This window comes from Choloepus didactylus, chromosome 18 (genome assembly GCF_015220235.1).
Source record: "Choloepus didactylus isolate mChoDid1 chromosome 18, mChoDid1.pri, whole genome shotgun sequence".
Taxonomy (NCBI): Eukaryota; Metazoa; Chordata; class Mammalia; order Pilosa; family Megalonychidae; genus Choloepus; species Choloepus didactylus.
Genome location: NC_051324.1, coordinates 45,624,004 through 45,650,414, shown reverse-complemented (window position 1 = coordinate 45,650,414; position 26,411 = coordinate 45,624,004). Strand labels below are relative to the sequence as shown.

Here is a 26,411-nt window from a genome sequence, read left to right as displayed (position 1 = left end):
GGAGACTGCGCTCTTGGCACTGATGTTAGCTGCCGCCGCCGCCGCTAGTCATTAGGGCTTTCACTCCGGGTGTCGAATTTCACTGGAAACGTAAAATGCCGCCTTTCCTAGCCCACTTGGATCTCTGGAGAAGTGGGTGGGCTGCACGTAAAATGTGAGGGATTAGTATAGGCTTGCATCCCGGTTCCGAATTTTGCAAATAGTCATAGCCTGGGTCACTGTCACTGAAACTGTCCAGGAAGGCTGGTTGCTGGAGGGTTGGGGAGAGCCGGAATCCGGTCTGGAGTCTCAGGAGACCCCCTCAGGGAAAAGAGGAAGGGCCCGGGACAGGTGAAACAGGTACGGGGGTGGGGGCAGGGATTCATGGAAAGCTACCCGGACCACACCAGAGAAGGCCAGTGTCAAAAGGAATCTCCAGCAAGTGAAGAGATTTGGGGAAAGGGCGAGGGCGAGAGAGGAGGAGAAGAGGAAGCGAGAGACCAGCAGACCTCTGGGGGGCAGCGGTTAACTCGGGAGCCGCCAAGGGGAGAAAAAGGAGGACGGACAGGACTAGAGACCAGACCTCGGCGCGGCCTCGCGAAAACAACGGATCGCGGGGGGCAGGACTGGGTTAAGGGGGCGGGCCCGGGAGAAGCCACGTGCCGGGGCGAAAGCCTATTGGTTCCCCTGGAGTTGTTTGTGCGCTGCCCATTGGTGACGTCGGGCGCCGCGACCAACCTATTGGCCGGGGCTGGAGGACCCCGCCGGGGTCGCGGTGGGGGAGGCGGCGACCGAATCGCGTCGCGGGACCGGCTGGGCCGGGCTGTGGCGAGCCAAGCGCGAGCGCCACCTGCGCGGGGACCCGAGCGCGAGCCGCGGCCGCCGTCGCCGCCATGCGCTGGGTGCGGGCGCTGCTGAAGAATGCGTCCCTGGTAGGGGCTCCCAAGTACATCGAGCACTTTAGCAAGTTCTCCCCATCTCCGTTGTCCATGAAGCAGTTTCTGGACTTCGGTACGGAGCGGGCGTGAGGCGGCTGGCTGCGGGGACCAACGGGGACCGCGGGGACTGGGAGGAGGTGCAGCCGGGGCGTGGGTCGCGTAAATGAAGGGGTCCTGACAATGAAAGATAACGGGGAGGAGAAGGCAGGCCCTGGACGACAGGGAAGTACTGCTAGGAAGAGTACAGACAGGAAAGGGTTAACGGGGAAGCAAGGAGCGGTCCGGGCCTGAGAAGGTAAAGCGGACCCCCACTGAAGAGAGACTCGACTGGACTGTTAATGAGAAAGAAAGGGCCAAGTTTCCTTCCTGGGCTTTATGGGGAGTCTTGGGGAATAAGGGGCAGTAGAGGCGTCTTAGGGCAGAAAGGGAGTAGGGTGGTACCCAGGCACTGAAGGGTTAATGGGGGTGGGGTAGGGGCGTATAACAAGGCAGGGTTGGTGAGGTGCAGCCTTCTGAGAAGGAGGGGCCTGGGCTGGGCCAAGCATGGAAGGGTCTTTGGCTCCTGGGCAGAGAGTGGGAGAAAACGAGGGGGCAGTTAGGGAAGGGGGCCCTCACAGAAGACCATGCCAAGCCAAGAGGGGGCCCCTGACTGGTATACCTCCACCCACTGAAGGAACTGGTTCCTTGGCTACCCCAGCAGGCAAGGGCACCTGAAGATCAAATCTGCCCTGGCCTGACAGCCTGTCCCTACTGAATAGGGGCCCAAGGTGCTTTGAGGTGGGGTCAGGCTGCTTGTACCCACCCTTGGCTGCCCCTGGATTCCTGGGCCAAGATTGCCCACCACTGGCATTCTTGGGAAGGCTCTGGGCAGGAGCAAGGCTGCACCAACGTAGTGGCTGAAGTAGGCATTGTGTGGGCTCTGTCTGTCCACACAACCTTTCTGTGGTGCCATCTGGGGATCGGGAGGAGGTGCCCAGCTCTCTGAACAGTTGAGCAGATAGTGCCTGGCTCAGGTTACAGCCACGTCACTCATGGGAAGGGACAGGGAGATGGCAGCCAGGACACAGGAAACCTGTTCCCCAGGACTGGTCTACCTGCCCCTCTGTCCTTTTTGAGTCTTGAGCTTCCCCCATGTGGGAAAGCCTCCTGGGCCCATTCCTCACCCTAGCAGCTGCCCAGTCCAGATTGGATCCTGATTACTGAAGTGTCACAGCAGGGAGGGGCTCACAGGAACGCTCAGCCCACCAGCTGTGTGGTCCTTGAGGGAAACTGCGACCATCAGAGGGAGGGTGACACACCCTGGGTGACAAAGTTGGAAGCAGAGCCTGTAGTAGCACCCAGGTCTCCTGACTCCAGGCCATGTCCTCATTCAGGGGATCCTCCACTCCTCCAGCCAGAGCAGGGACCAAGGTATTTGGGCTCCCACCCTCAGGCTCTGCTTGCCCCACAGGTGGGCGTTCACACAGGGGGTGAATGGTAGGCAGAGTGGTGCAGAGGTTTGAGCGCTGGGGGGAGTCAGGAGACCTGCTTGTGGTGTGCCCTTGGGCAGGTCACTTCCCCTCTGAACCTGTGGCAAATGAAGAGTTTCTTACACGGTTTGCAGTCCTGCGGGCTCACCCCTCTTTCATGCCTCCAGGGTCCAGCAATGCTTGTGAGAAAACCTCCTTCACCTTCCTCAGGCAGGAGCTGCCCGTGCGCCTGGCCAACATCATGAAGGAAATCAACCTCCTTCCCGACCGGGTGCTGAGCACACCCTCGGTGCAGCTGGTGCAGAGCTGGTGAGACCCCTGACCAGGCATCCCCGGGCTCGGGGATGGAGCCTCCAGGCTCCCCGCAGTCTTGACAGGGTGGGGACAGAGGAGGGGCACAGGGGCCCAGAAAGGCTGGGGAGTTGCCTAAGGTCACGTAGGAATCCTAGGCCAACCCAGGGAATAAGACCCTGCTCCCTGCCTCAAGAGTCTGCACCCAGCCCTTCACGTGCCCTCCATTCTCTAGAAGCCTATGATCCACACAGGAAATCACAGTGGTCACGGCCCGAACTCCAAATCAGGCTCGTGTCGGCATGAGCTGCCAGCCCTGGTCCCGGAAGCCCAGCCCTTGCTACTGTTAACTTTTGCCATTGTTGGGTAATATTCACCTGGGGTAACTATGGGAATCAGAAATAAGAAGAAGCAAATCTTTATCAGATGAACAAATTTTACCATCCAAACCACAGGTCAGGCTGTTTTGGATGTTGCGGAGCACTCAGAGAGATCCAGGGATGGCCAGAACTGAACCTAAGTAGCTTTGGAGGGGCAAAGGCCAAATGTATTGCAGTAACAGAGGGAAACCCTCAGTAAAATTCACTCCAGAACTCTGTGAAAGTTAAGTAACTGAGGTCATTAGCCAGTGGCCAGTCACATGAAGAATAAACAAGGGTTTGCTCTGTGACTAGGTGTGTAAATGGCCAATAATCCTTGGCCTTTAGCGCCACCCTGGCAAAATCTTCTGGGCTTGCCATATGGCATGCTGCGGTTTCTTTTATGGATTCAGGCGTGTGTATCGAGACCTACACTGAGCCCAGCTTTGTGCTGGGTCTAAGAAAACAGCAGCAGCTGCCCACAGGGAGCCATGAGCTCACTAGGGGCAGCAGAACTCCTTGCCAAGGCAGGGTGAACTTAGTGCTACATCAACAGTGGGAGGAGCAGTGAGCTGCTGCAGGGTTAGTTTTATTTAAATTAAGAACTAAGATTTTTTTTAATGTTGACTGTGTTTTTTTCTCATTGTGAAAGTATACATGTTCACTTTGACATTTGAAAAACAGAAAAGTAGATGGAAGGAGAAGCCAACCAGTACCCTCCACCCCATAACCAAATACTGTTGAGGTTGCATAAGATTTTATTGGTGCCCTTCCAGCATTTTCCTGTGCATGGATGTGTATACACACAACTGATTTTAATTAAATGAGATATGGTAGGGGAAAGTGTTTCACACACAAAGCCAAGCACATAGGAGGTGTCCAGTGAATCACACATTGTGGGGAAGTTATGGAGGCCCCAGGTAAGCCACATAACTTGCAGGAAGGGAAGGGCCTTCCAGGCTAAGGGAGCAGCTTGTGCAGAGGTGTCGAGGCAGGGCATCCAAGAACTTGCCTTGTGGAGGTGGTGCTGTTAGTGCAGGCTGTGCAGGTGGGCTGGAGGGACGGAGGGCAAATTCTGATTTTCATGGAGCCCGACCAGGTTGCCCCTCTCTGGGCCCTGCCCCCAGGGGTCCCGGGCTTCCAAGGAGACAGAAGGTGCCGTCTCTTCTCCCCAACAGCTCTGTCCAGCTGACTGAACTGGCTGCCTCTCTGGCTGGGTCCCTGACCCTAGGACAGGGTTTCTCAGGCATTTCCTGGACACTGTGTTCCTGGAAGAGCTGAGGGAGGAGTGCGGGGGCTGCTGAACTACGTGTAACTCCCCCAGGGCACCCATAGAGTCCCTTACTAAAAATCAGTTACGTATGTAGGGGTTTGGCCTCACTTATTCTTCCCTCAAAGCCTGGAAATGATAGAAGCAACAGCAGGAGGGAATGAAGTTAGACGAGAGAGAACACTTCCAAGTGGATGATTCAGCTTACATGGGAGCACACTAAGGGACTGCTAAATAGCGAGCATCCTGACACTCTGACAAGAAGGCCTCCGGGGGGGTTTCTAGAGAGAATGGGCAAGAAAGAGACCAAGAGAAGACAGGTTTGAGGGCAGGAAGGAGTTCCTGGCAGGGATGGGGTGGCTACTCATGAGAGAGTAAAGATCTCCTTCCAAGGAGAAACCTCCTTGCCAGCCTGGATGATAGAGGGGGAGGATGGGGGTGGGTAGGGTCTGCCCTAAAGGCAGGGGGACGACTCACCGAGGGGTCTGGCAAGAGGGCCACTAGCTCGGAGTCTGATGAGTGAGGAGCAGCACCTCCCCTTTGGAACATGGAAAAATCCTGTACAAAGGCTGTTATTAGCAGTGATAACAGTTAATTTGGGTAATATCTACTGGAGTTTCCACTCATTTGAGGAGAGCTTCTAGGGAAGAGGCACTGTGGACAAGTTGAGCATCCCTGGTTTTAAATAAACCTGATAAATGATTTCAGCTGGGCAGGCTTGGGAGCGGGGACCCCAGTTTGGAGGTGACTGAGAGGTGGTGGAAAGCCCTGGGTTTGGCATCAGCAGGCATGAGGCTTGGCTTTGCTGCTCGCTAGATATGTAATCCTTAGCAAGCAGATGGCCTCTCTAACCCTTAGCTTCCTCATCTGTAAAATGGGAGCCAGTCCTGCTAGACGTGACGGTTTATGGGACTCTCTAACACTCTCTAACAGATGGCATCCTCCAGCTTCTGGGCAGTGGCACCCCCAGGCCAAAGATGATGCTGTTGTGTCAGAGTCTCTCTTGGGCACTGTAGTAATGACGATGATGATGACGTCAGCACACCTTGAGGGCTCCTGTGTGCCAGCAGCTGTCCCGAGTATTTACACGTGTTGACTCAGTTAGTCCTCACGGGAACCTTATGAAGGGGGCCCTGATATCATCCCCATTGTATAGATGAGGAGACTGAGGCTCAGAGAGGTTAAGTAATTTTATCTAAGATCACTCAGATACAAAGTGGTGGGGCCAGGATTCAAACCCAGGCAGTCTGATCTGGAGGCTACAACCTTGAAAGGAAAGGAAAAGTACTGCTTTCATGGGGCAGTGACATGGAGTCACAGATTTCTCCAGGTTGGGAAAAATTGTTGGGATCCTAGGAGTGGAGGTGGGGGAAAAAGTCCTGGACATTTATAGAATAAAGAAAAACTGCTGAGTAGGAGCTGTGGGTCCTAGCAGGCAAGCGCAGGTGTCAGGTGGAGCACTAGAATGTGTGCGTGATTCTAAGATCATATGCAAGTTGGTGGCAAAGCGGGGTTCACTTTGCAGAAATCTGATGGCCGGCGTTGCTGGCGTGCACAAGGGGTCGTCTGGACTTCTCTCGGGAGGGAAGGCAGCCTGGGGAAGGGTGTGGGGTCAGTGGGGATGTGCCTCCCGGGAGCAGAGTAGAATCAAATGGCAGTGACACTCCTGTCACTAATAGAGGTTTTGTGGGGTGTAGGGGCAGGGGTGGGTGATGACAAGGCCATGGTCGCCTTCTCAGGGACCTCCCTTGCTGACTGTCGGTAAGGTGTATGGAGCCCAACTCTGCCGTAAGAACCCCCACTCCCACCCCCCAGGACCCAGCCGTCACAGAGAGCAGCGACCACAGCACTGGCTCAGCTCCCCAGGGCCTGCTCTGCTCCCTCCGCTGGGCCTTCAGCTGAATCATCTCGTTAACCCTTCAGCCCCTCTATGCAGCACCATAGTAGAAGCTGAGTAGTGACGACCCTTCCAGAGCTTGTTGCTTCTTTCATCTTCACCACACTCTTACAGGCAGGGTGCAGGGGTGGCCTGGCGGCCTTGCCAGGGCAGAGCCAGCAGCGGGACCCAAGTATGCCTGGCTCGGAGCCTATGCCCTGCTGGCCTCCCCATCACATCTGTCACTTCACCACCTGCTTGTTCACACCCTCACTGCAGTGGCTATGGGACCAGTGCATGGTGCACACACACTTACCCCCACAGGGCCCACACATCACGTTCACCAACTTACACACACACACACACACACACACACACTTGCTCAGCAGGCTCACACATGCATAACACACCCTGGCTCCCAAGCATGCCTGTGCACGTGCTCCCTCCCTCCTGTGCACTCGCCCCCCACGCACACCCCCCTCACACAACCCTCATTACACCCACACCCTCATTATAGCATCCACACACTCTCACGCGTGCTCCCTCAACCCCTCCTGCCTCCCAAATCCATGGCTCTGGACTGGCTGGAAACTAGGGACTATCGGACATATAGAAGAGGGGTGGGGACAGGACAGGGTTGGGTGGCCTCCACATTACCTTGGAGGAGGGGAGCCCTGGATCCCACCTCGGGCAGCCACATTTCCCCACTGCCTGCTCTGCCTGGCTGAGGGCGGATAAGCTGGAAGTTGCAAGTCTGTCATTGCACCTCTGTCATCAGGCCCCCCCCGCCCCCATGGCTCGGCAGTTTTTCTCTGGCTCACGGTGGGCAGCCCAGGAGCCAGCATTGCTCCATTCCCAGTGTCTCGCCCTTGAGGACCAAGGTCTGGCCCAAGGATGAGATCTGGTGTGCCACACCCTTGGGGAGCTTCAGGGCAGGGGCAGGGTCCTCTCCTTCCAAGAGTGCACCCAGAACACCTCCATGAAGGAAAGGCCCTGGGAGGGAGGCGGGTAGGGGTCTACACCCACTTCACAGTCAGGAGGAGGCTGAGGCCTGAGGCTGGCACTCTCCTGATACCTACAAGGAGGGCACTGCCCGTCACTCCATCCTGGTGGCCTGGGCTCCACTTAATTTCCATCCTCTGGAGCTTCCCGGCAGCTTCTGGATGCTGGGACTCTGGCCCTGCCTCCCCCAATGCTCTGGCTGAGCAGGCAGGGGTGGCTCAGCCTCCTAGGCCTGACCCCTTCTTAGAAGGGACTCCAGGGTCCCCATGCTCCAGCCTGTGGCCTTCCCTTCCTCTCTCTCCCTGCCCTATCCTGGCACTGTTAGGGGAATGGATTTGGAGTCACACAGGCCCAGGATAGAGAATCCCAGCTCTGCGTATCGACTTCCTCATCTGTAAAATGGGCCCAGCAGTAGCACCCACCTCATAGGGTTATTATGCAGGTTAAAGTGTGGGGAGCACTCAAGCACAGAGCAGACCCAGCCCAGAGTCAGCACCCCATAAATGCCAGCACTGAAATCATCAACTTCAGCAGCAGCAGCTCTGTTAGGATCAGTGTAGATGGAGGGCAGTTGGTCGTGTGGTGTAGACTTGGAGCCAGGCAGACCTGGGTTTGAATTCCTTTTTGCTGTGTGGCCTTGGGTGTATCACCTGACCTTTCTGAACTGGCTTCTTTTTTTTTTTATTATTCAATTTTATTGAGATATACCCACACACCACACAGTAATCCAAAGTGCCCAATCAGCTATTCACAGCACCACCACACAGCCATGCACTCACCACCCCAGTCCACTCTCCAAACATCCTCCGTGCACCAGTAAAAGTAAAACAAGAATAAAAAGTAAAAGTAAAGAAGAACACCCAAACCCCACCCCCGCTCTTCACCCAGTCCTCTGTCCCCGTTTTTCTACCCATCCATTCACACACTGGACAAAGGGAGTGCAACCCACAAGGCCTTCACAATCACATTGTCACCTCCTGCAGGCCACACTGCTCACAATCGTCCTCAAGAGCCAAGGCCACTGGGCTGCAGCCAGTAGCCTCAGGCATTCACCTCCAGCCACTCCAATGCATCAAAACCTAAAAAGGGTTATCTATATAGTGCTTAAGAATGCCACCAGAGCCACCTGAGCTGGTTTCTTGACTGCAAAAGGGGGGAAATCCTGCATGTTCATCAAGGCTGGTGGGAGCTGAGAGACCCTGTAAGGACTCAGCACAGGTGGGCAGTATGCCGCCTGTTATTCTCCAGAGTGACTGACGAGGGGGCCTGGGGGGCTTCTAATAGCTGGGGCAGGGGCTCTCCCGCACAGACTTGCAAGCTGGGCTCTTCTGCTGCCTGGGCCCCCCACCCCTCCATTGACTATGACGTCTCGTCTTCTGGGTGTCAGTCGCTGTTCTGGGTCCTGGGGGGGAGGGCGGGGGTGCCAGGGCTGAGACAGACACTATTCCTGTGTCAGTGCATGGTGTGGCGCAGCCTTCCGGGTACGATGGATTAACATGCAATTCAGAGCCTCCTCCCTGGACACACAGCAGGGGGTGGGGTGGGTGGCAGGTGCTGAGTTGGGGCTCAGGGGATGCGCTCGCTGCCTGTGAAGTGTGAGCCGCCATTTATAACCAGAGCCAGCATTCGGAGAACATTCACTATGTGCTAGGCATATGCTAATTATCACATTTGATCATCACCAAAGAGCAGTGGCATATTATTGGGAGTTGTATTAGTTAGAGTTCTATAGGGAAACAGAATCAGCAAGAGATATCTATAAATATAAGATTTTATAGAAGTGTCTCATGCAACTGTGGGTATGCACAAGGCAAATTCCGTAGGACAGGCAGCAAACTGGCAACTCCAGTGAAGATGTTCGATGAACTCCTCAGGCAGCAAACTGGCAACTCCAGTGAAGGTGTTTGATGAACTCCTCAGGAAACGACTGTCAACTTTGATGAACTCTTCAGGACGCTCTTTGCTGGCTAGCTGAAGAAGTGAAGATCCTGTATCTGTCTTGCTTAAAAGTCTTCAATTGACTGGATTAAATCCAGCTGATTGCATTCTCTCATTGTGGGAGACATGCCCTTTGTTGATGTAATCAATCACAGCTGCAGCCTATTGACATATGATTTAATAAACCAGCCTTCTGGTTCATTAACCAGCCACAAATGTCCTTGCAGTAACAGTTAGGCCAGTGCTTGCTTGACCAGACACCTGGACACCATCACCTGGCCAAGTTGACACATGAACCTAACCATCACAGTCCACTCCTTGTCAACTTGGCAGTTATACACATCTTCTTAAACCATACTTTTATCTCTAAGTAGGGAACAATGTTTCGCCTAACAATACTCCACTGTCCTGCGTACAACCGGAAACGCACTAAATCTCCAAAATGGAGTGTAAGTCCTCAGGTGACATTAACTCTTAAACTTGATTTCCTTTAACTTAAATACTGCAGAGTGAACAATACTGCTTATGTCATATGATGAGAGGATAAGATAAAGAAGAAAACAAAAATATTGCTTTACAGACAAATACAAACATACTCAAAAAAAAAAAAAGCAAAAGAAATATTCATGCTATCATAATCCTCATTTCTGTAACTGGTCACATTGTCGTAGTTCATATTTATTGCTACGTTCTTCCACTATACCCATTCCATGTTCCCTTTACCCTCAGCCCACTTCAGCTTGGTTCTTTTCCTGGTAGGATGACCCAAACCTTCATTCCTGAAGTTTCTTGGCCATTGGTAGTCCTGCCTGGATTGGGTTGTTGCAGTTTTCCACTGACCTTAATCACAGGGCATGGTAGTACTAAGAGAAGCCCTAGGGGATCTCCTGTATTCCAGGAGAACTCTTCTTTACCTCCATTGTGTGGTTGCAGTGCTAGTTCCCCTTGATAGTCAGGATCAATCATCCCAGCTAGTACAGTAATCAATCCCCTTCCTTGCCTGTTGTTTCAGAGGCATAAGAAGCCCAAAGTGGCCAGGTGGCAGTTCAATGGAATTGTTGTGTTTCCTGGTGGAAGCACTCCTCCTTTTGGAACTAAGACTTGTAGACCAGCAGAGCTTAAACTTGCAGGGACAGGAAGCAAAAGATTTCCTAGTGTATCACTAGGAGTGACAGTGAATGGTGCCATTCCTGTTTCCACCCCTTGATTCCTGGACCCATGAATCTTGGCTATGGGAGAAACAGCAACATAGAGTGGATGCTGATTCAGAGCATACACAGCCTCCTGGAGAACACTGCCCCAGCCCTGCAAGGTATTGCCACCTAGTTGGCACCGTAATTGAGTCTTCAACAGGCCATTCCACCGTTCTGTCAACCCAGCTGTCTCTGGATGATGGGAAAATGGTAAGACCTGAGAATTCCATGAGAATGTGCCCATTCCCTCACTTCATTTGCTGTGAAGTGGGTTCCTTGCCCAGAAGCAATGCTGTGTGGGATACCATGACAGTGGATAAGGTATTCTGTTAAGTCTGCGGATGGTAGTTTTGGCAGAAGCATTGCATGCAGGGAAGGCAAACCCATATCTGGAGTATGTGTCTATTCCAGTGAGAACAAATCACTGCCCCTTCAGTGACGGAAGTGGTCCATTGTAATCAGCCTGCCAACAGGTAGCAGGCTGATCACCTTGGGGAATGGTACCATATCGGGGACTGAGTGTGGGTCTCTGCTGCTGGCAGATTGGACACTCAGCAGTGGCTGAGGCCAGGTCAGCCTCGGTGAGTGGAAGTCCATGTTGCTGAGCCCATGCATAACTTTCATCCCTACCACTATGACCACTTTGTTCATGAGCCCATCGAGCAATGACAGGAGTGGGCTGGAGAAGGAGGCTGATTGGTATCCACGAAATGGGTCATCTTATCCACTTAATTATTAAAATCATCTTCTGCTGAAGCATTCACATAGGACACAAATGTCTTCATGTTTTTTGCCCACTCAGAAAGGTCTATCCACATACCTCTTCCCCAGAATTGTCACCAATTTTCCAGTCATGTTCCTTCCAAGTCCCTGACCATCCAGCAAAACCATTAGCAACAGCCCATGAATCAGTATACAGACTCACCTTGGGCCAGTTCTCCTTCCAAGCAAAGTGAACAACCAGGTGTACTGCTTGAAGCTCCACCCACCGAGAGGATTTCTCCTCATCACTGCCCTTCAGTGACATCCCAGAAAGGGGTTGCAGTGTTGCAGCTGTCCACTTTTGGGTGGTGCCTGCATATTGTGCAGAACCATCTGTAAACCAGGCCCGAGTTTTCTCTTCCTCAGTCAACTGATTGTAAGGAACTACCCAAGATGTCGTAGCTGTGGGCTGGGAAAGAGAAGGTAAGGTGGAAGGAGTGGGGGCCGTGGGCATTTGGGCCTCTTCCTCGTGTAGTTTACTTGTGCCTTCAGGACCCGCTCAGGCTCTATCTCATATATACCATTTCCATTTTATGATGGAGTGCTGCTGTGCACACCCAACTTTATGGCTTGGTGGGTCAGACAAGGCCCAGCTCATGATAGGTAACTCAGATCTCATGGTAACTTGGTGGCCCAAGGTTAAGTGTTCTGTCTCTACTACGGCCCAATAGCAGGCCAAAAGCAGTTTGGAGAGTAGTTATCTGAAGAGGAGGTAAGGTTTTATTCCAGAATCTTAAGGGCCTGTGTTGTGATTCTCCTATTGGAGGCTGCCAAAGGCTCCAAACAGCAGCTCTATTTGCCACTGACACTTCCAGCAACATTGGATCAGCTGGATCCTATGGTCCAAGTGGCAGAGCAGCTTGCACAGCAGCCTGGACCTGTCACAGAACCTCCTCTTGTTCCAGTCCCCACTCAAAACTAGAAGCTTTTCTGGTCACTAGGTAAATGGACCGGAGTAGCACACCCAAATGAGGAATATGTTGTCTCCAAAATCTAAAGAGGCCAACTAAGCATTGTGCCTCTTTTTTGGTCATAGGAGGGGCCAGATGCAACAGCTTATCCTTCACCTTAGAAGGGATATCTCCACATGCCTCACACCACTGGACATCTAGAAATTTTACTGAGGTGGAAGACCCCTGTATTTTTGTTGGATTTATCTCCCATCTTCTGACATGCAAATACCTTAACAACAAATCTAGAGTAGTTGCTACTTCTTGCTCACTAGGTTCAATCAACATGATATCATCAATATAATGGACCAGTGTGATGTCTTGTAAGAGGGAGAAACAATCAAGATCCCTGTGGACAATATCATGACATAGGGCTGGAGAGTTGATATACCTCTGAGGTAGCACAGTGAATGTAAACTGCTGGCCTTGCCAGCTGAATGCAAACTGTTCCTGGTGGTCCTTACTAACAGCTATTGAGAAAAAAGCATTTGCCAGCTCAATAGCTGCTTACCAGGTACCAGGGGATGTGTTGATTTGCTCAAGCAATAATACCACATCTGGAACAGCAGCTGCAATTGTGGTCACAACCAGGTTAAGCTTACGATAACCCACTGTCATCCTCCAAGACCCATCTATTTTCTGCACAGGCCAAATAGGAGAGTTGAATGTGGATGTGGTGGTAATCACCACCCCTGCATCCTTCAAGTCCTTAAGAGTGGCATTAATTTCTGCAATCCCTCCAGGAATCCAGTATTGCTTTCCTACCGTAATAGCCCTCATTCCTCAAGTCGGGGAACCAATGTGAGGATTCTGCCAGTTGCTGAGTATGTCTATTCCAATTATGCGTTCCAGAACTGGGGAAATAACCACAGAATGGATCTGGGGACTCACTGGGCCCACTGTGAGATGGACCTGAGCTAAAACTCCATTGATCACCTGACCACCATAAGCCCCAACTCTGACTGGTGGACCAGAGTGATGTTTTGGGTCTCCTGGAATTAATGTCACTTCTGAACCAGCGTCTAATAATCCCCAAAATATCTCATCATTTCCTTTTCCTCAATGCACAGTTACCCTGGTAAAAGGCTGTAGGTTCCCCTGGGGAAGGCTGGGAGGAAGATTAACAGTATAAATTTTTTGCAGTATAACAGGATCCTTCCCCAAAGGTACTCCCTTCCCCTCATTCAAGGGGCTCTGGATCTGTAAACTGTCTCAAGTCTGGGAATTGATTAAGGGGCCATGACTCTCTGTTTTTGTAATTCAAGTCAGACTTTTGTCCACTTGACCTAGAATTCTTCTGCTTGTACAGATCAAACAAGAATTTAGTAGACTGCCCATCTGTTTTACTTCTAGATACTTCTTGATCTACTAGCCAACACCATAAGTCTCTGTGAGTGAGATTATTTTGACTACTGCCTTGAACCTGTTTTCCGTTATGGTAGCCATGCCCACCTTGTCTTTGGCGATTAACTGCTGCCAAGTGGCTTCTGCCGACTTGGGATCCAATTATCCCCATTGTGTTTAAGGATTCCAGCTCAGTGACAGCAGTTCCCACAGTAATATCTGACCTACAGAGAAGGGCAACTACAGAGCTCTTCAGGGATAATGAAGCTAGTCTCACAAATTTATTCCTCACAGTCCTGGTAAAAGGTGTGTCCTCTGGACATTCTAGGAATGTGTGAGCAGGTCTTCCATGATCAATCCACTCTAACATTCCAATCTCTCTAAGCCTTTGAATTCCCTCCTCCACATTATACCAGGGCAGTTCTGGCATTTCAACCTCAAGTAATGCCGGCCACCTTTTGATCCATGTTTCAGCCAACCACCCAAACAAACTGTTAATGCCCTTTTTAACCCCTCAAGCTACAACATTGAATGCAGAATCTCTGCTTAGCGGGCCCATATCAGTAAATTCAGCCTGATCCAATTTTATATTCCTGCCACCATTATCCCACACCCTTGATATCCATTCCCACACATATTCCCCTGATTTCTGTCTGTATAAGTTGGAAAACTCATACAGTTCTTTTGGAGTATAGCATACTTCCTCATGGGTCACACTTTGTACCTCACCCTTTGGGGCCTGTTGGGACTTTAGTCTAGTTATAGGTCTTGAAGCAAAGACTGGTGGTGGGGGTGGGTCATGAAAAGAATTAGAAGTATCTCTCAAGCCATTTACCTCAGGACATTCTGTTGCATTTTCATCTCTTAAAACAGGATTAATCTCTCCAGACAGAGGAGTGAGGGCTGCTTCCTCAGGGGAGGTGATTACAGGTTTAGAAGACACTGAAGGGTTAATCTCTTTAGGTAGAAGTTGGGTGGCAGGCTCCTCAGGGCAGAATGGAGGTAGGGGTGCTCCTTCCTCAGGACAGACCACTACAGGTGTATCTAAAAAAGACTCAGAAAAATCCAGGGTTCCAATGTCCTCACTGCCATTATTATCAGTCCATATGTCCCCATCCCAAGTTTCAGGATCCTGTTCTTTTCTAATCAATGCTTTACTTTAATAGCAGATACCCTGCGAGGTTGAGATTTTAGTTTACGTTGTAAATCTGCTACTCGCACAATGAGACTCTGGGTCTGGTTTTCAGAAATCTCAAGTCTGTGGCCACAGGAAATAAGATTTTCTTTCAGGGCACACATAGAAACCTTTACATCTGCCATATGGCACTTAAGTTTCAAATTTGAAGCCTTTAGCTCAGCCTTTTCTCTTACAACTTTATCCAGGGTATCTAAGAGCAATCAGCAAACATCATTATACCTCTTAACTCTGCAAAACTCTGTTAATGCGTCAAAAACACTGTCATCCAGGGCCTTGCTTCGTACAAGAGTATGATTAGGAGAATCAAATGGTGATATTCCGTGTATCTCCACTGCCAACTCATGCCATGGATTGTCAGTGCCATCTTTATTATTGGAAATGGAGTCATTAGTGCCTTTGAAACTAATCAGAGTAGAAAACCAGTTGTAAAAGCCCATTTTAAGATTCTGTTTCTCAAGAACCGCTCCCGGTACCAAGTTGTATTAGTTAGGGTTCTCTAGAGAAACAGAATCAACAAGAGATATCTATAAATACAATATTTTATAAAAGTGTCTCACGCAACTGTGGATATGCGCAAGTCCAGATTCCACAGGGCAGGCAGCAAACTGGCAACTCCAATGAAGATGTCTGATGAACTCCTCAGGAAACGAACTGGCAACTTCGATGAACTCAGGAAGCACTTTGTTGGCTAGCCGAAGAAGAAGTGAAGGGCCTCCATCTATCTTGCTTAAAAGTTTTCAACGGGTTGGATTAAATCCAGCTGACTGCATTCTCTCATTGTAGAAGACACGCCCTTCGTTGGTGTAATCAGTCACAGCCGCAGCCAAATGACTGATGATTTAATAAACCAGCCTTTTGGTTTATTAACCAGCTACAAATGTCCTTGCAGTAACAGTTAGGCCAGTGCTTGCTTGACCAGACAGTTGGACACCATCACCTGGCCAAGTTGACGCATGAACCTAACTATCACAGGAGTGTGATGAACAGCACTGAATCGTGTGGATTGTGGTTGTAAGAGGAAGATAAAGGTCCTTTATGTCCCTAGAAGGAGAATGAGATATGGGACTGTGTAACAGTGAACCCTGTTGTGGATGATAAAGGTGGTTATTATACAAATATAAGAATGTTCTTCCATGAACTAGAACAAATGTTTGTCACTATTACGAGGTGTTAATAGTAGGGTAGTATGTGGGGAAAATTACACCTAATGCAAACTATGGACAATTCTTCCATCAGCTGTAATAAAGGTACCAGACCAATGCTAAGAGTCACTAATAGGGGAATATAAAGAGAATGGGGTTTTTCCTTTTGGAACAATGAAAGTGTTCTAAAATTGATTGTGGTGATTAAAGCACAACTCTGACTCTTCTGAGAGCCATTGATTGTACACGTTAGATGGGTTGTATGGTGTGTGAATAAAACTGCTTAATACATATTTTTTTAAAAAGCTGAATAGAAAAAGAAAAAAGAAAACCAGTGACAGGCAAAGGTACAAGACCCTCCATTTTCCAAATGAGGAAACTCAGGCCCAGAAAGATTCCATGACTTCCCCAGGACCACACAGAAGTGGGAGAGCCAGGACTGGGATTTGGGCTCAGCCAGCTCAAAGCTGACTCTTGCGCCATCTTCCCGACTGGCTGGAGCAGAAAAGGGAAGAGTGGGGGCCCCAGGTAGCCGGGGAAGGGCCCCCCCTCCCAGGGAGCAGCCTGGGCAGAGGCCTGGAGGTGCGCCTCCTGCTCGGCCAGAGACTTCTGGGTCCTGGACACCACTCACCAGCTGTGGGACCACTTCGGGCCTCAGTTGAGGAGATGGTAAAATGGGGCTAAATCCTCCCCTTACCCATTAGGGATTAGAGTGAGGTCCGTGCAGTGTGCACACAGTGATTCCTGATGTGGTGCAGCCTCTCCTAGAGAGACTGGGGGACCGAGGGACCCTCCCGCCTGCCCATGGGGCTTTCAGCCTTCCCTCCTTCCTGCCTCCTGGAAGTGTTTCTGTTCCCTGCTCAGAGAGACAGTCAGCCCTCCTGCCTTTCCCAGGAGAAAGGTGTCACAGGTCAGGGCTGGGAGGGGGACAGCGGCTCCAGGTGGGTGGGCCTGACTCCCTTACCCAAATTGGCTTGCTGTCCCTGAGTTTGGGACTTCCCAGCACTGCGTTTGGTTACCCAGCTCTTTTCTAGGTCCTAGGGAAACTGGCCTCCTGAAGAGGCAGGCAGATGGAGGAGTAAAGCACCTGCTGGGCCTTTTGGAGCAGAGTGAGCCTCTCTGGGCTCTCCAGGGGCTGTGCTGGCCCTCCCCAACCCTGGGTCCTTCCCACCTGCCATTTTGGAAGCCAAGTCCCTGGTGCCTGGCCTGGCCCACCCCAGACTGAGAGTCGGGGGTGCAGGCTGCCATCTTCAGCAAGGCCCTGCTCATTGGCCCTGTGCTGGCCATGTTGCCAGCTGTGTCCTATTAGATGGAGCAGCAGCCCCATGGGATTTGAGTTAGGATCTCTTTCCAAGAGGGGCCCAGGGAGGTTAAGTGAGCAAGTTAGGAGTGTGTGAGCTGGTTGGAAACCACCTGCTTCTCTACTTCGCAGGGGATCTCTGTAGTCTGGGCCCTGCCTTCCCTCACTGCAGTCCTGTTGCCCAGTGCCCCCACCTCATGTGGGCCTTGTTCTCCTCATCTTGGGTGGGATGATCTCTAAGTCGTTCCAACACTACCATTCTAGAATTTCAAAATCAAAGGAGCTGTAAGGGGACCAACAAATTGGAGATGTTCTCACATAACTTACTGTGTTGTCAGGGAGACTCACATACAAATGAAACAGACTGAGAAGAATTGTGGCATGGCTTGTCAACCAGAACCACTCTGTGGGCAGGACAGGCATGGGGTCCAGTGAGTGGGTTGAGGGGTCCTGGCCCAGCTGGAGCTGAGGTGGTGAACTTCCCCTGCACACAGGTATGTCCAGAGTCTCCTGGACATCATGGAGTTCCTGGACAAGGACCCTGAGGACCAGCGCACCCTGAGTCAGTGAGTGAGGGCCCTGGGAGGGCAGGAGGGTGGGGCCGGTGAAGTGCCCCCGGGGTCACAGCCCCAGGGGCAGGCAGAAGCTGTGAATCCTGCCCTCGGGGAGATCAAGTCTGAGAAGGGAGACAGGCTCTGCTCCAGGGAGCCCCGAATGTGACTGGAGAGACAGCGTGAACTCCATTTTCAGGGATGCCCTGTCTGAGGGAGGAGACAGCCTCCGCCCTCAGGTGCCCTGGGTCTGATCGAGACGTGCAGGCCCTTGGGGAGCCCGTCTGAGGAACCGAGAACTCTAGGCCCTGGAGCCTGAGGCTGTCAGGCAGCAGCTGGGAGATCCAGGGCAGGCTTCCAGGCAGGGAGCTGGGGGTGGGGGCGGGGGGTGGGGGGGGGTCTGTCTGGTCAGGTGGTGTCAAGGGGTGGAGACACTGGAGAGGAAGTCAGAAGTGGAGGAGAGTCCCAGGGTGTCTCCTCCCCGGCAGGTTCACTGATGCCCTGGTCACCATCCGGAACCGGCACAATGATGTGGTGCCCACCATGGCGCAGGGCGTGCTGGAGTACAAGGACAGCTATGGTGACGACCCCGTGTCCAACCAGAACATCCAGTACTTCCTGGACCGCTTCTACCTCAGCCGCATCTCCATCCGCATGCTCATCAACCAGCACAGTGAGTGGGGGCTGCTGGGAAGGCGGGAGCAGGGCAGCGGGGCTGGGCAGGGGGGACGCTTCTCCCCAGACACACCGCGAGCTTGCACTCCTGCTCGAGACCCAAAGACAATGTTAGTGGCTTCAAAGTATAAAAAGAGAACTGCAGCATTGAAATCAATCAATATTTAAATGTTTACAAAATGTAAAATTATGCCACTTGTAAAAAAAGCGTCAAATTCAGTATTCATAAAAGGTCTCATTACATCGAAAAACAGTTTTTTGCTTAGAGTTTGTACTCCAGGAATGTTTCCTGTGATTGTTGAGAAATCGTAGCCAATCACAAATTAAATGAGTTTCTCATGCTCAAATAATTTCAAAAGCAAGATGGTAAAGACTATTTTTAAATGTTATCGAAAAGGAAAAGAGTGAAGTTAATGTGGAATTGTGCGCATTTTGGGGGGAGATCTCTGAAAAGGTCTAAAATTGTCCTGCTTCAGAGAGGGGAGGGTTGGGGAGAGAGGGTGGGAAGGGTCCAAGCTGACAGAGGCATTAGTGATGGAAGTAGAGAGTCAGGGTGCCCCGGGGAGGAGGGAAGGCTGGGGCAGGCCCTGGGTCCTTTAGACAGCGTCCTCCCTCCCGGTCCCCAGCCCTGATCTTTGATGGCAGCACCAACCCAGCCCACCCTAAGCACATCGGCAGCATCGACCCCAACTGCAACGTCTCTGAGGTGGTAAAAGGTGAGCCAGCCCCACCGAGCCCAGCCCGCAGAGGAGCCCCGGGACCCCCCTAGTCTTACCTGACCAGACGGCAACCCATTCCCTAGTGGGCGGGGCCACATCCCAAGGGTGTAGTGTTGGGGGTGCCTGGTGGTGATGCCAAGGGTGGGTCATCCCCACGCTCTGAATGGCCCCCATCTTTTCTCAGATGCCTACGATATGGCCAAGCTCCTGTGTGACAAGTATTACATGGCCTCCCCTGACCTGGAGATCCAGGAGCTCAATGGTGAGTGAGGGGAGGTGTGTCTGCCTGTCTGTCTGTCTGTCTGTCTACAGGGCTGGGGACACAGGGGAGGGTGAGAAGTCAGAGAATGGACTGTTTTCTGAACAGGGCAGAAGCAGAGCGAGTACAGCAACATCATCATCACCATCATCATCATCCTCATCCTCATTCTCATCATCAATTCATTTGATCAATGTTAATGAAGCAGGAAACCAGACAGGCAAGGTCCCTGTTCTCTTGGAGCTTCCATTCTTGATGCTAGGGAGTTTGGGGAATGGGACCTTTAACCAATGAACAAATAAGGAAGAGAATTTCAGATCATGATAAGTGACAGGACGAAAATAAAATGGGGTGACCTGAGAGACTGGTGGGACAGATGGTACATTAGATGGGATATCAGTGTGACCACTTCTCAGAATCCTAGTAAGAGTGGCTTAATTCAGAGGGAAGCTTCCTCCGTCAGCTCCAGGGGTGGGATGTTCACACCTGGCTGCTCTTGCATGTCTGAGTTGGAGGAAGGGGAGAGAGGACATAGGAGGCGCAGTCCCAGAGTCGAGCATCACCTCTAAGTTGCCGGGCTCCACCCAGCTGCAAGGCAGTCTCAGAACTCAGTCTCTAGCTGGGCAGCCGTGGGCCCAGTTAAAACTTGGTGGGGGGGGGAGAGGCTTCTGTTACTAAAAGAAGGGAAGAGTGGATATGGGGGCCCTCCTTTGGATAGAGTAGTCCAGGAAGGTGGCAAGGAGGTGGCACAAAGGATCATGTGGTGGGACAACGAGGGGCGAGTGGCCCTGAGGAGGTGGAGAGAGGGGACAGGCGTGCAGGGCCCTGAGGCTCCGCACAGGAACTGGGAGTTTTGAGTGCAGTGGGAACCCCTGGGTGGATTTGAAGCAGGCTGATGACAGGTTCCAACTTCCATTCTAAAGAGAGATTGAGGAGGACACAGGAAGCCCAGCTAGGAGGTTATGAGTGGAAACCAGGCTAGGGGAGGTGGAGAGAGCCAAAATGGAGAAGAGGATGTGGATTTCATAAATATCTTGGAGGTAGAGGTGTCAGAACTTGCTGAGGACAGGGAGGTGCCTGGGGGAAGAGTGGCAAGGAGGAGCGGGGGCCTGAGGGCACCTCTACTATCCCTCACCCACCTGCTCTCCAGCCACCCCCAGGCCCTGGGTGCCAGAGACCAGAGGTGCTTTGTGCCTCTGTACCTGAAGTCACCCTGCCTGCATCCTAAACTTCTCGTAACTCAGCTCCTCTGGAGAGCCTTCCCAGACCTCCCAGACAGGATAAGCAGACATCTTCCAGGCTCCGTGTACACCTCTGTATTGCACTGTCTTATAATTACTTGGTGACAGTGGAGGGCAGAGACAGGTCATTTTGCTTCAGTATCCCCAGGGTCCAGCCCAGGGCCTGGCACACAGCTCTGGATACAAAACCTAATGTGAAAGGCAGTTGTTTGTTTCTCTGTCTAGACTTGAATCTCCTGGAGGGCAGGACTGACTCTTACTCACATATATGTCCCCACTGCCCAGCACACAGCCTGACATTCCTTCATTCATTGATCCATTGCACGGTTCTTGAGCTCCTGCTACATACAAAGCTCTGTGCCAGGCACCAGGAGATGATACCTGGTCCTTACCCCCAACAGACCCTCCAGGCTGGACTAGAGTGATTCTTGGGGAGCAGGGTGCTGGCATCAGAATCATGGGAAGCACCCTTCTCCTGTCCTCACTCCTCTCCCCCTGGTTGAAAAGCTCCCCAGGGGATTCTCATATTCAGGTGAATGCGAGTAGGCTGGGTAGACACTCTTTATTTATTTATTTATTTATTTTAGCTTTTTTGTTTAGTATAGGTTTTTTTGTTTGTTTGTTTTTTAATTCATTTTACTGAGATATATTCACATACCATGCAGTCATACAAAACAAAGTGTATGTTCGATTGTTCACAGTACCATTACATAGTTGTACATTCATCACCAAAATCAATCCCTGACACCTTCATTACCACACACACACAAATAACAAGAATAATAATTAAAGTGAAAAAGAGCAATTAAAGTAAAAAAGAACACTGGGTGCCTTTGTTTGTTTGTTTTTTCCCTTCCCCCATTTTTCTACTCATCCATCCATAAACTAGACAAAGGGGAGTGTGGTCCATATGGCTTTCCCAATCACATTGTCACCCTCATAAGCTACATTTTTATACAATCGTCTTCAAGATTCATGGGTTCTGGGTTGTAGTTTGATAGTTTCAGGTATTTACGCTAGCTATTCCAATTCAATAAAACCTAAAAAGGATTATCTATATTGAGCATAGAATGCCCACCAGAGTGACCTCTTGGATCCTTTTGGAGTCTCTCAGCCACTGAAACTTATTTCATTCCATTTCTCATCCCCCTTTTGGTTAAGAAGATGTTCTCCATCCCATGATGCCAGGTCTACATTCCTCGCCGGGAGTCATATTCCATGTTGCCAGGGAGATTTACTCCCCTGGGTGTCTGATCCCACGTAGTGGGGAGGGCAGTGATTCCACGTTTCAAGTTGGCTAAGCTAGAGAGAGAGGGCCACATCTGAGCAACAAAGAGGCATTCGGGAGGAGACTCTTAGGCACAATTATAGGGAGGCCTAGCCTCTCCTTTGCAGCAACCGTCTTCCCAAGGGCAAGTCCCGTGGTAGAGGGCTCAGCCCATCAAACCACCAGTCCCCTATGTCTGTGAGCACATCAGCAACCATCGAGGTGGGGGAGCCCAACACCCCTGCATTCTCCACCAGCTCCTCAAGGGGGCTCTGCATATTTTTTTCATTGTTTTTTTTTTTTTAAATCAACTATATAAAAAATAAAAAAAATTTTTTTTAAAAACCTACAATAAAAAAACATTTCAAACAAACCATAACAAGGGAGTAAGAAAAAGACAACTGAGCTAACTACTTTACTTCCAACATGTTCCTACTCTACCCCAAGAAAGTAATCTAATATAGCAACATTTCTGTGAACTTGTTCCTACTATACCCATCAGAAATGAACAGACCATAGTCATTTCTGGGCATTCCAAGAATGTTAAATTTACCCCCGATAGCTTATCTGTTCTTATTGGATTATTGTTCCCCCTTCCTTAATTGTTCTCTATCACTAGTTCCCCTACATTCTACATTATAAACCATTTGTTTTACATTTTTCAATGTTCACATTAGTGGTAGCATATAATATTTCCCTTTTCATGCCTGGCTTATTTCGCTTAGCATTATGTGGATAGACACTCTTGATGGATGAATGATGGAGAGATGGATAAACAGTAGCTGAATGGAGGGATGGGATGGATGTTGGAGAGATGGACGGATATGTACCCTGTAAACAAATGGATGGATTCATTCATAGGATGGTGACAGGAAGGACCGATGTGTGCACAGATACACAGATTCAAGGACAGTTGGATGTGGAATGGACGCTGGACGGTTGGATGAATGAATGCTGGATGAGTGGTGTATCAGCCAGGGTTCTCCAGAGAAAAAGAACCAGTTCTGTGCGTGCGTGTGTGTGTGTGTGTGTGTGTGTGTGTGTGTACATGAAGAGATTTATTTTAAGGAATTGACTCACAATATTATGGGGGCTAGCAAATCTGAAATTTATTCGGCAGGCCAGCAGGGAGGATTTTATGCTGCAGTCTTGAGGCAGAATTTCTTCTCCAAGAAACCTGTTTTTGCTCTTCAGGGCTTCAGCTGATCAGTGTTGGCTCACCCACATTATCCAGGGCCAGCTCCTTTTTAAAGCCAAATGATTGCAGATGTTAATCACATCTACAAAACACTTTCCCAGCAACACTTAGATTAGTGTTTGATGTAACAGCTGAGTACCATAGTCGAACCAAGTTGACATATAAGACTAACTGTCACTGGTGGGCTGACGGACGGACACTGGATCTGCAAATGGATGGATGGGTGGGTGGGCAGACGGACCTTGTATGATGGATGGATACTAGCTGGATGGGTGGGTGGTTGAATGGACCCTGCATGAAAGGACAGGTGGACGACTGGACAAGCAGACAGATGGACAGCGGGTTGGCAGTTGGGTGCTGAATGTGAGATGCTGGGTGAATGAATGCTGAGTGGTGACCACTTAGCAATTTCCTGATGTTTGGTCTTGATTTCCCTGCAGCATCCAACTCTAAACAGCCAATTCACATAGTGTATGTCCCTTCCCATCTCTACCACATGCTTTTTGAGCTCTTCAAGGTGAGGAGGCTGGGCAGGGTCCCTTGGGGGAGAGGGGCTAGGGCCAGGCTTCTCTCACTTATCCCTTACTTCTCTCCCTCCACAGAATGCCATGCGGGCAACTGTGGAAAGCCACGAATCCAGCCTCATTCTCCCACCTGTCAAGGTCATGGTGGCCTTGGGTGAAGAAGATCTATCCATCAAAGTATGTGACCCTTGACCCTGAGGGCCCGGGAATGGTATGGCGGGGATTTTTCACCTACTGGGAAATAGGTGGGCTCCCATGCAGCAGGCTCAGGGCAGATCCTGGGAGTGGGAAAGGCTGCGAGGAGGTCAGGGGTGTCAGGGAGCGGGGATCCAACCCTAGAGAACCCTGATACGTCCTGTGTCCCCAGGTGAGTGACCGAGGTGGGGGTGTCCCTTTGAGGAAGATTGAGCGACTCTTCAGCTACATGTACTCCACGGCACCCACCCCCCAGCCTGGCACCGGGGGAACCCCATTGGTGAGGAGGCTTTACCCCAGCCCCCCTCCTCCTTCCAGAAGCTGTGCTTGTCATCTCTTCCCTTGACTTGTCACTCTGCCGTGCCTCTGCCTCTGGATCTCTGTGCTCTCCGTTCTCCTGGGTGGTGTGTGCCTCCCTGCTCCTTGAGCCGCCCATCCTCCCCAGCCTGTGCTCACCCCGCTGTCTGCTGGGTGCCTGTCACCCTTCCCCAATTCTCCCTCTCCCCTCTTTTTCCTCTGCTAAATCACAACCTCTCTCTTGGCGTTACCAGCTCGCCACCCCTCCCTGCCCATTCCCAGTGGAGTAGGCAGGCCTTGGGTCTGTCCTCCTTTCTACAGATGGGGAAATTGAGGCTTAGAGGACCCCACCACCTGCCCAGACTGGTACCCAGGGCTTCTGGCTACCGGAGCCTGCCCCGTAATGCTTCCCCGCCCTCCTTCCTCCACCAGGCTGATTTCCATCATCCCAAGACCCCCACCCCACCTTGGTTGCTCTTTGCATGTCCCGTCCCCTCCTCAGCTCTGGGAACGTCCCTTACCTCATGACCCTGGCTCAGCACCCCTCACCCCTGTCTCCATGTTTCCGCCACTCACTGCATCAGTCCCTGCAGTCTCTGGGAAGCCACATGCCAACCTCCTCACCACCCACTCCCCTCCTCCCCCTTGCAGGCTGGCTTTGGTTATGGGCTCCCCATTTCCCGCCTCTATGCCAAGTACTTCCAGGGGGACCTGCAGCTCTTCTCCATGGAGGGCTTTGGGACTGATGCTGTCATCTATCTCAAGGTGAGGGCCCCTGCCTGAGGAGCCCGGCTTGGGGAAGGGGGTGGCCGAAAGCGGGGAGGTTGGCCTGCTGTGAGGTTTGCACCTGCCCCTCTGAGCCTTTCCTGGTCCCAGACCCCAAATTCAAGGAGGGCTACAGTTCCTCAGCCTGTCTAACCCCTGGACACACACAACTTGGCAGGCTCTCAGGGAGTCCACAGCCCAGGATTAAAACCCCTTTTCTGGGAACCATTGACATAGTAAACCCGGAAGAAGGAGGGCATAGGGGTCTTGTTATCTCATGCTCAGAGGGGGAGACTGAGGCTCAGCGTTAGTGACCTTGATCAAGGTCATACAGTACAGGCTCCTCCTCTCTCCCCTCCCCTCATGAGGGAGCAGCTTTCTTGAATGGGCAGGGGCAAGACACAAGAGGGACAGACCTCTCCTGGGTCCTTCAGGCCCGGGGTCATCATCTCGGCCAGTGTCTGGTGCATGGACCGGGCTGATTCAGACATGGGGTAGTCTGGTGGGGAGTGGGCCAGGGGCAAGACGGGGGAGAGGCTGACCCTGGTGCCATCCAGGCCCTGTCCACGGACTCGGTGGAGCGCCTGCCCGTCTACAACAAGTCTGCCTGGCGCCACTACCAGACCATCCAGGAGGCCGGCGACTGGTGCGTGCCCAGCACGGAGCCCAAGAACACGTCCACATACCGGGTCAGCTAGAGGCCACCCACTTGGCTGCACCTGAGGGGATGGACTGCTGCCCCTTGGACTGGTCACCATGGTGCCCCGCCCCAAATCCCCAGGTTGGGGGTGGATGTCCCTGATGACCACATTCTGTCTCTGTGGAAATCACTGCAATGACCAGTCTGTGGTGGCCCCTAAGTGCCAATCTCTGTCTGTGGAGCCCCGTAGGTGATCTCCCTGGTGTCCAGTTTCTGTGGGTGATGCCTGAGGGCTGGGGGACATCTCACCCTGATGGGGACTCCCAGAGATACTTTTCCGCGGCAGTCCTGAGTCCAGTGCTGTCACTTTTCTGCCAGGGGTCCTGAGCCCCCCCTCACTGCCCTCCACAGCTCTGGCCTTCCACATGCTGCCCCTGCTTGCCTTATCCCCCCAGCCCTCACAGGCTCCCTGGTCTGGGCCTGTGGTCAGTGTTAGGAAGGGGCTCAGTGACCCCAGATCTGGGGTTACCCTGGGTGAGGAAAGGGGTTGTGCCCTGGCACCCATGATAGGGGACCTGGTCCTGCAGCCTCTCCTTTTACTCTGAGTGGACAGGTGAGGAGGGACAGGGCTCTCTCCCAAGGTCCACCCCCTAAAGTGGAGGAACCTGGGAAGACCCAGAGGTCACCCGTCCAGCCTAGCTGCTCGAGGCCCCACAGGTGGCCTCTGTGACATTTCTGCCCCTCCCTGACCCTGCCGGGCCTTCCTCGTGCACCCACCCCCTGCCTGCGCTCCAGCCCTCAACTCCCGCTCCACCTGGCACGTTTGTGCCCGGAGTGGCTTTCTCCCCAGAATGCTCTGTGTATATAGGTAGTTTTGTAACCCTGAATGCCCCTGCCCCCTCAGCACACAGGGGGTTAAAGTTGTGTGCTCCTTCCAGTGGCTGTGATGGTGACAGTGACACCCACAGTAAAGAGAAGATTGATTGGATGACATTGCAGCCTGGCTGCTTTCCTGCGGGGGGCGGGGGGCAGGGCGCACACTTGCACGCAGACCGTGGTACCCCGTGAC

The 26,411-nt window shown here is 51.8% G+C and overlaps 1 protein-coding gene across 2 annotated transcripts; it reads left to right on the top strand.

The window, feature by feature from the left end:
• Positions 1-750: 750 nt before the first annotated feature.
• PDK2 (pyruvate dehydrogenase kinase 2) lies at positions 751-26,333 on the top strand. Of its 2 annotated transcripts, none has more exons than XM_037808284.1 (11): positions 751-990; positions 2,554-2,695; positions 17,506-17,577; positions 18,051-18,235; positions 18,864-18,953; positions 19,141-19,218; positions 23,362-23,438; positions 23,524-23,622; positions 23,813-23,920; positions 24,589-24,702; positions 25,260-26,333. In XM_037808284.1, exons 1-11 carry the CDS (start codon positions 873-875, stop codon positions 25,398-25,400), a joined length of 1,224 nt encoding a protein of 407 aa, XP_037664212.1. In that variant the 5' UTR covers positions 751-872; the 3' UTR covers positions 25,401-26,333. The 2 variants fall into 2 exon arrangements, with proteins under 2 accessions (XP_037664212.1, XP_037664213.1); XM_037808285.1 differs by having other exon boundaries at positions 754-911.
• Positions 26,334-26,411: the final 78 nt, after the last annotated feature.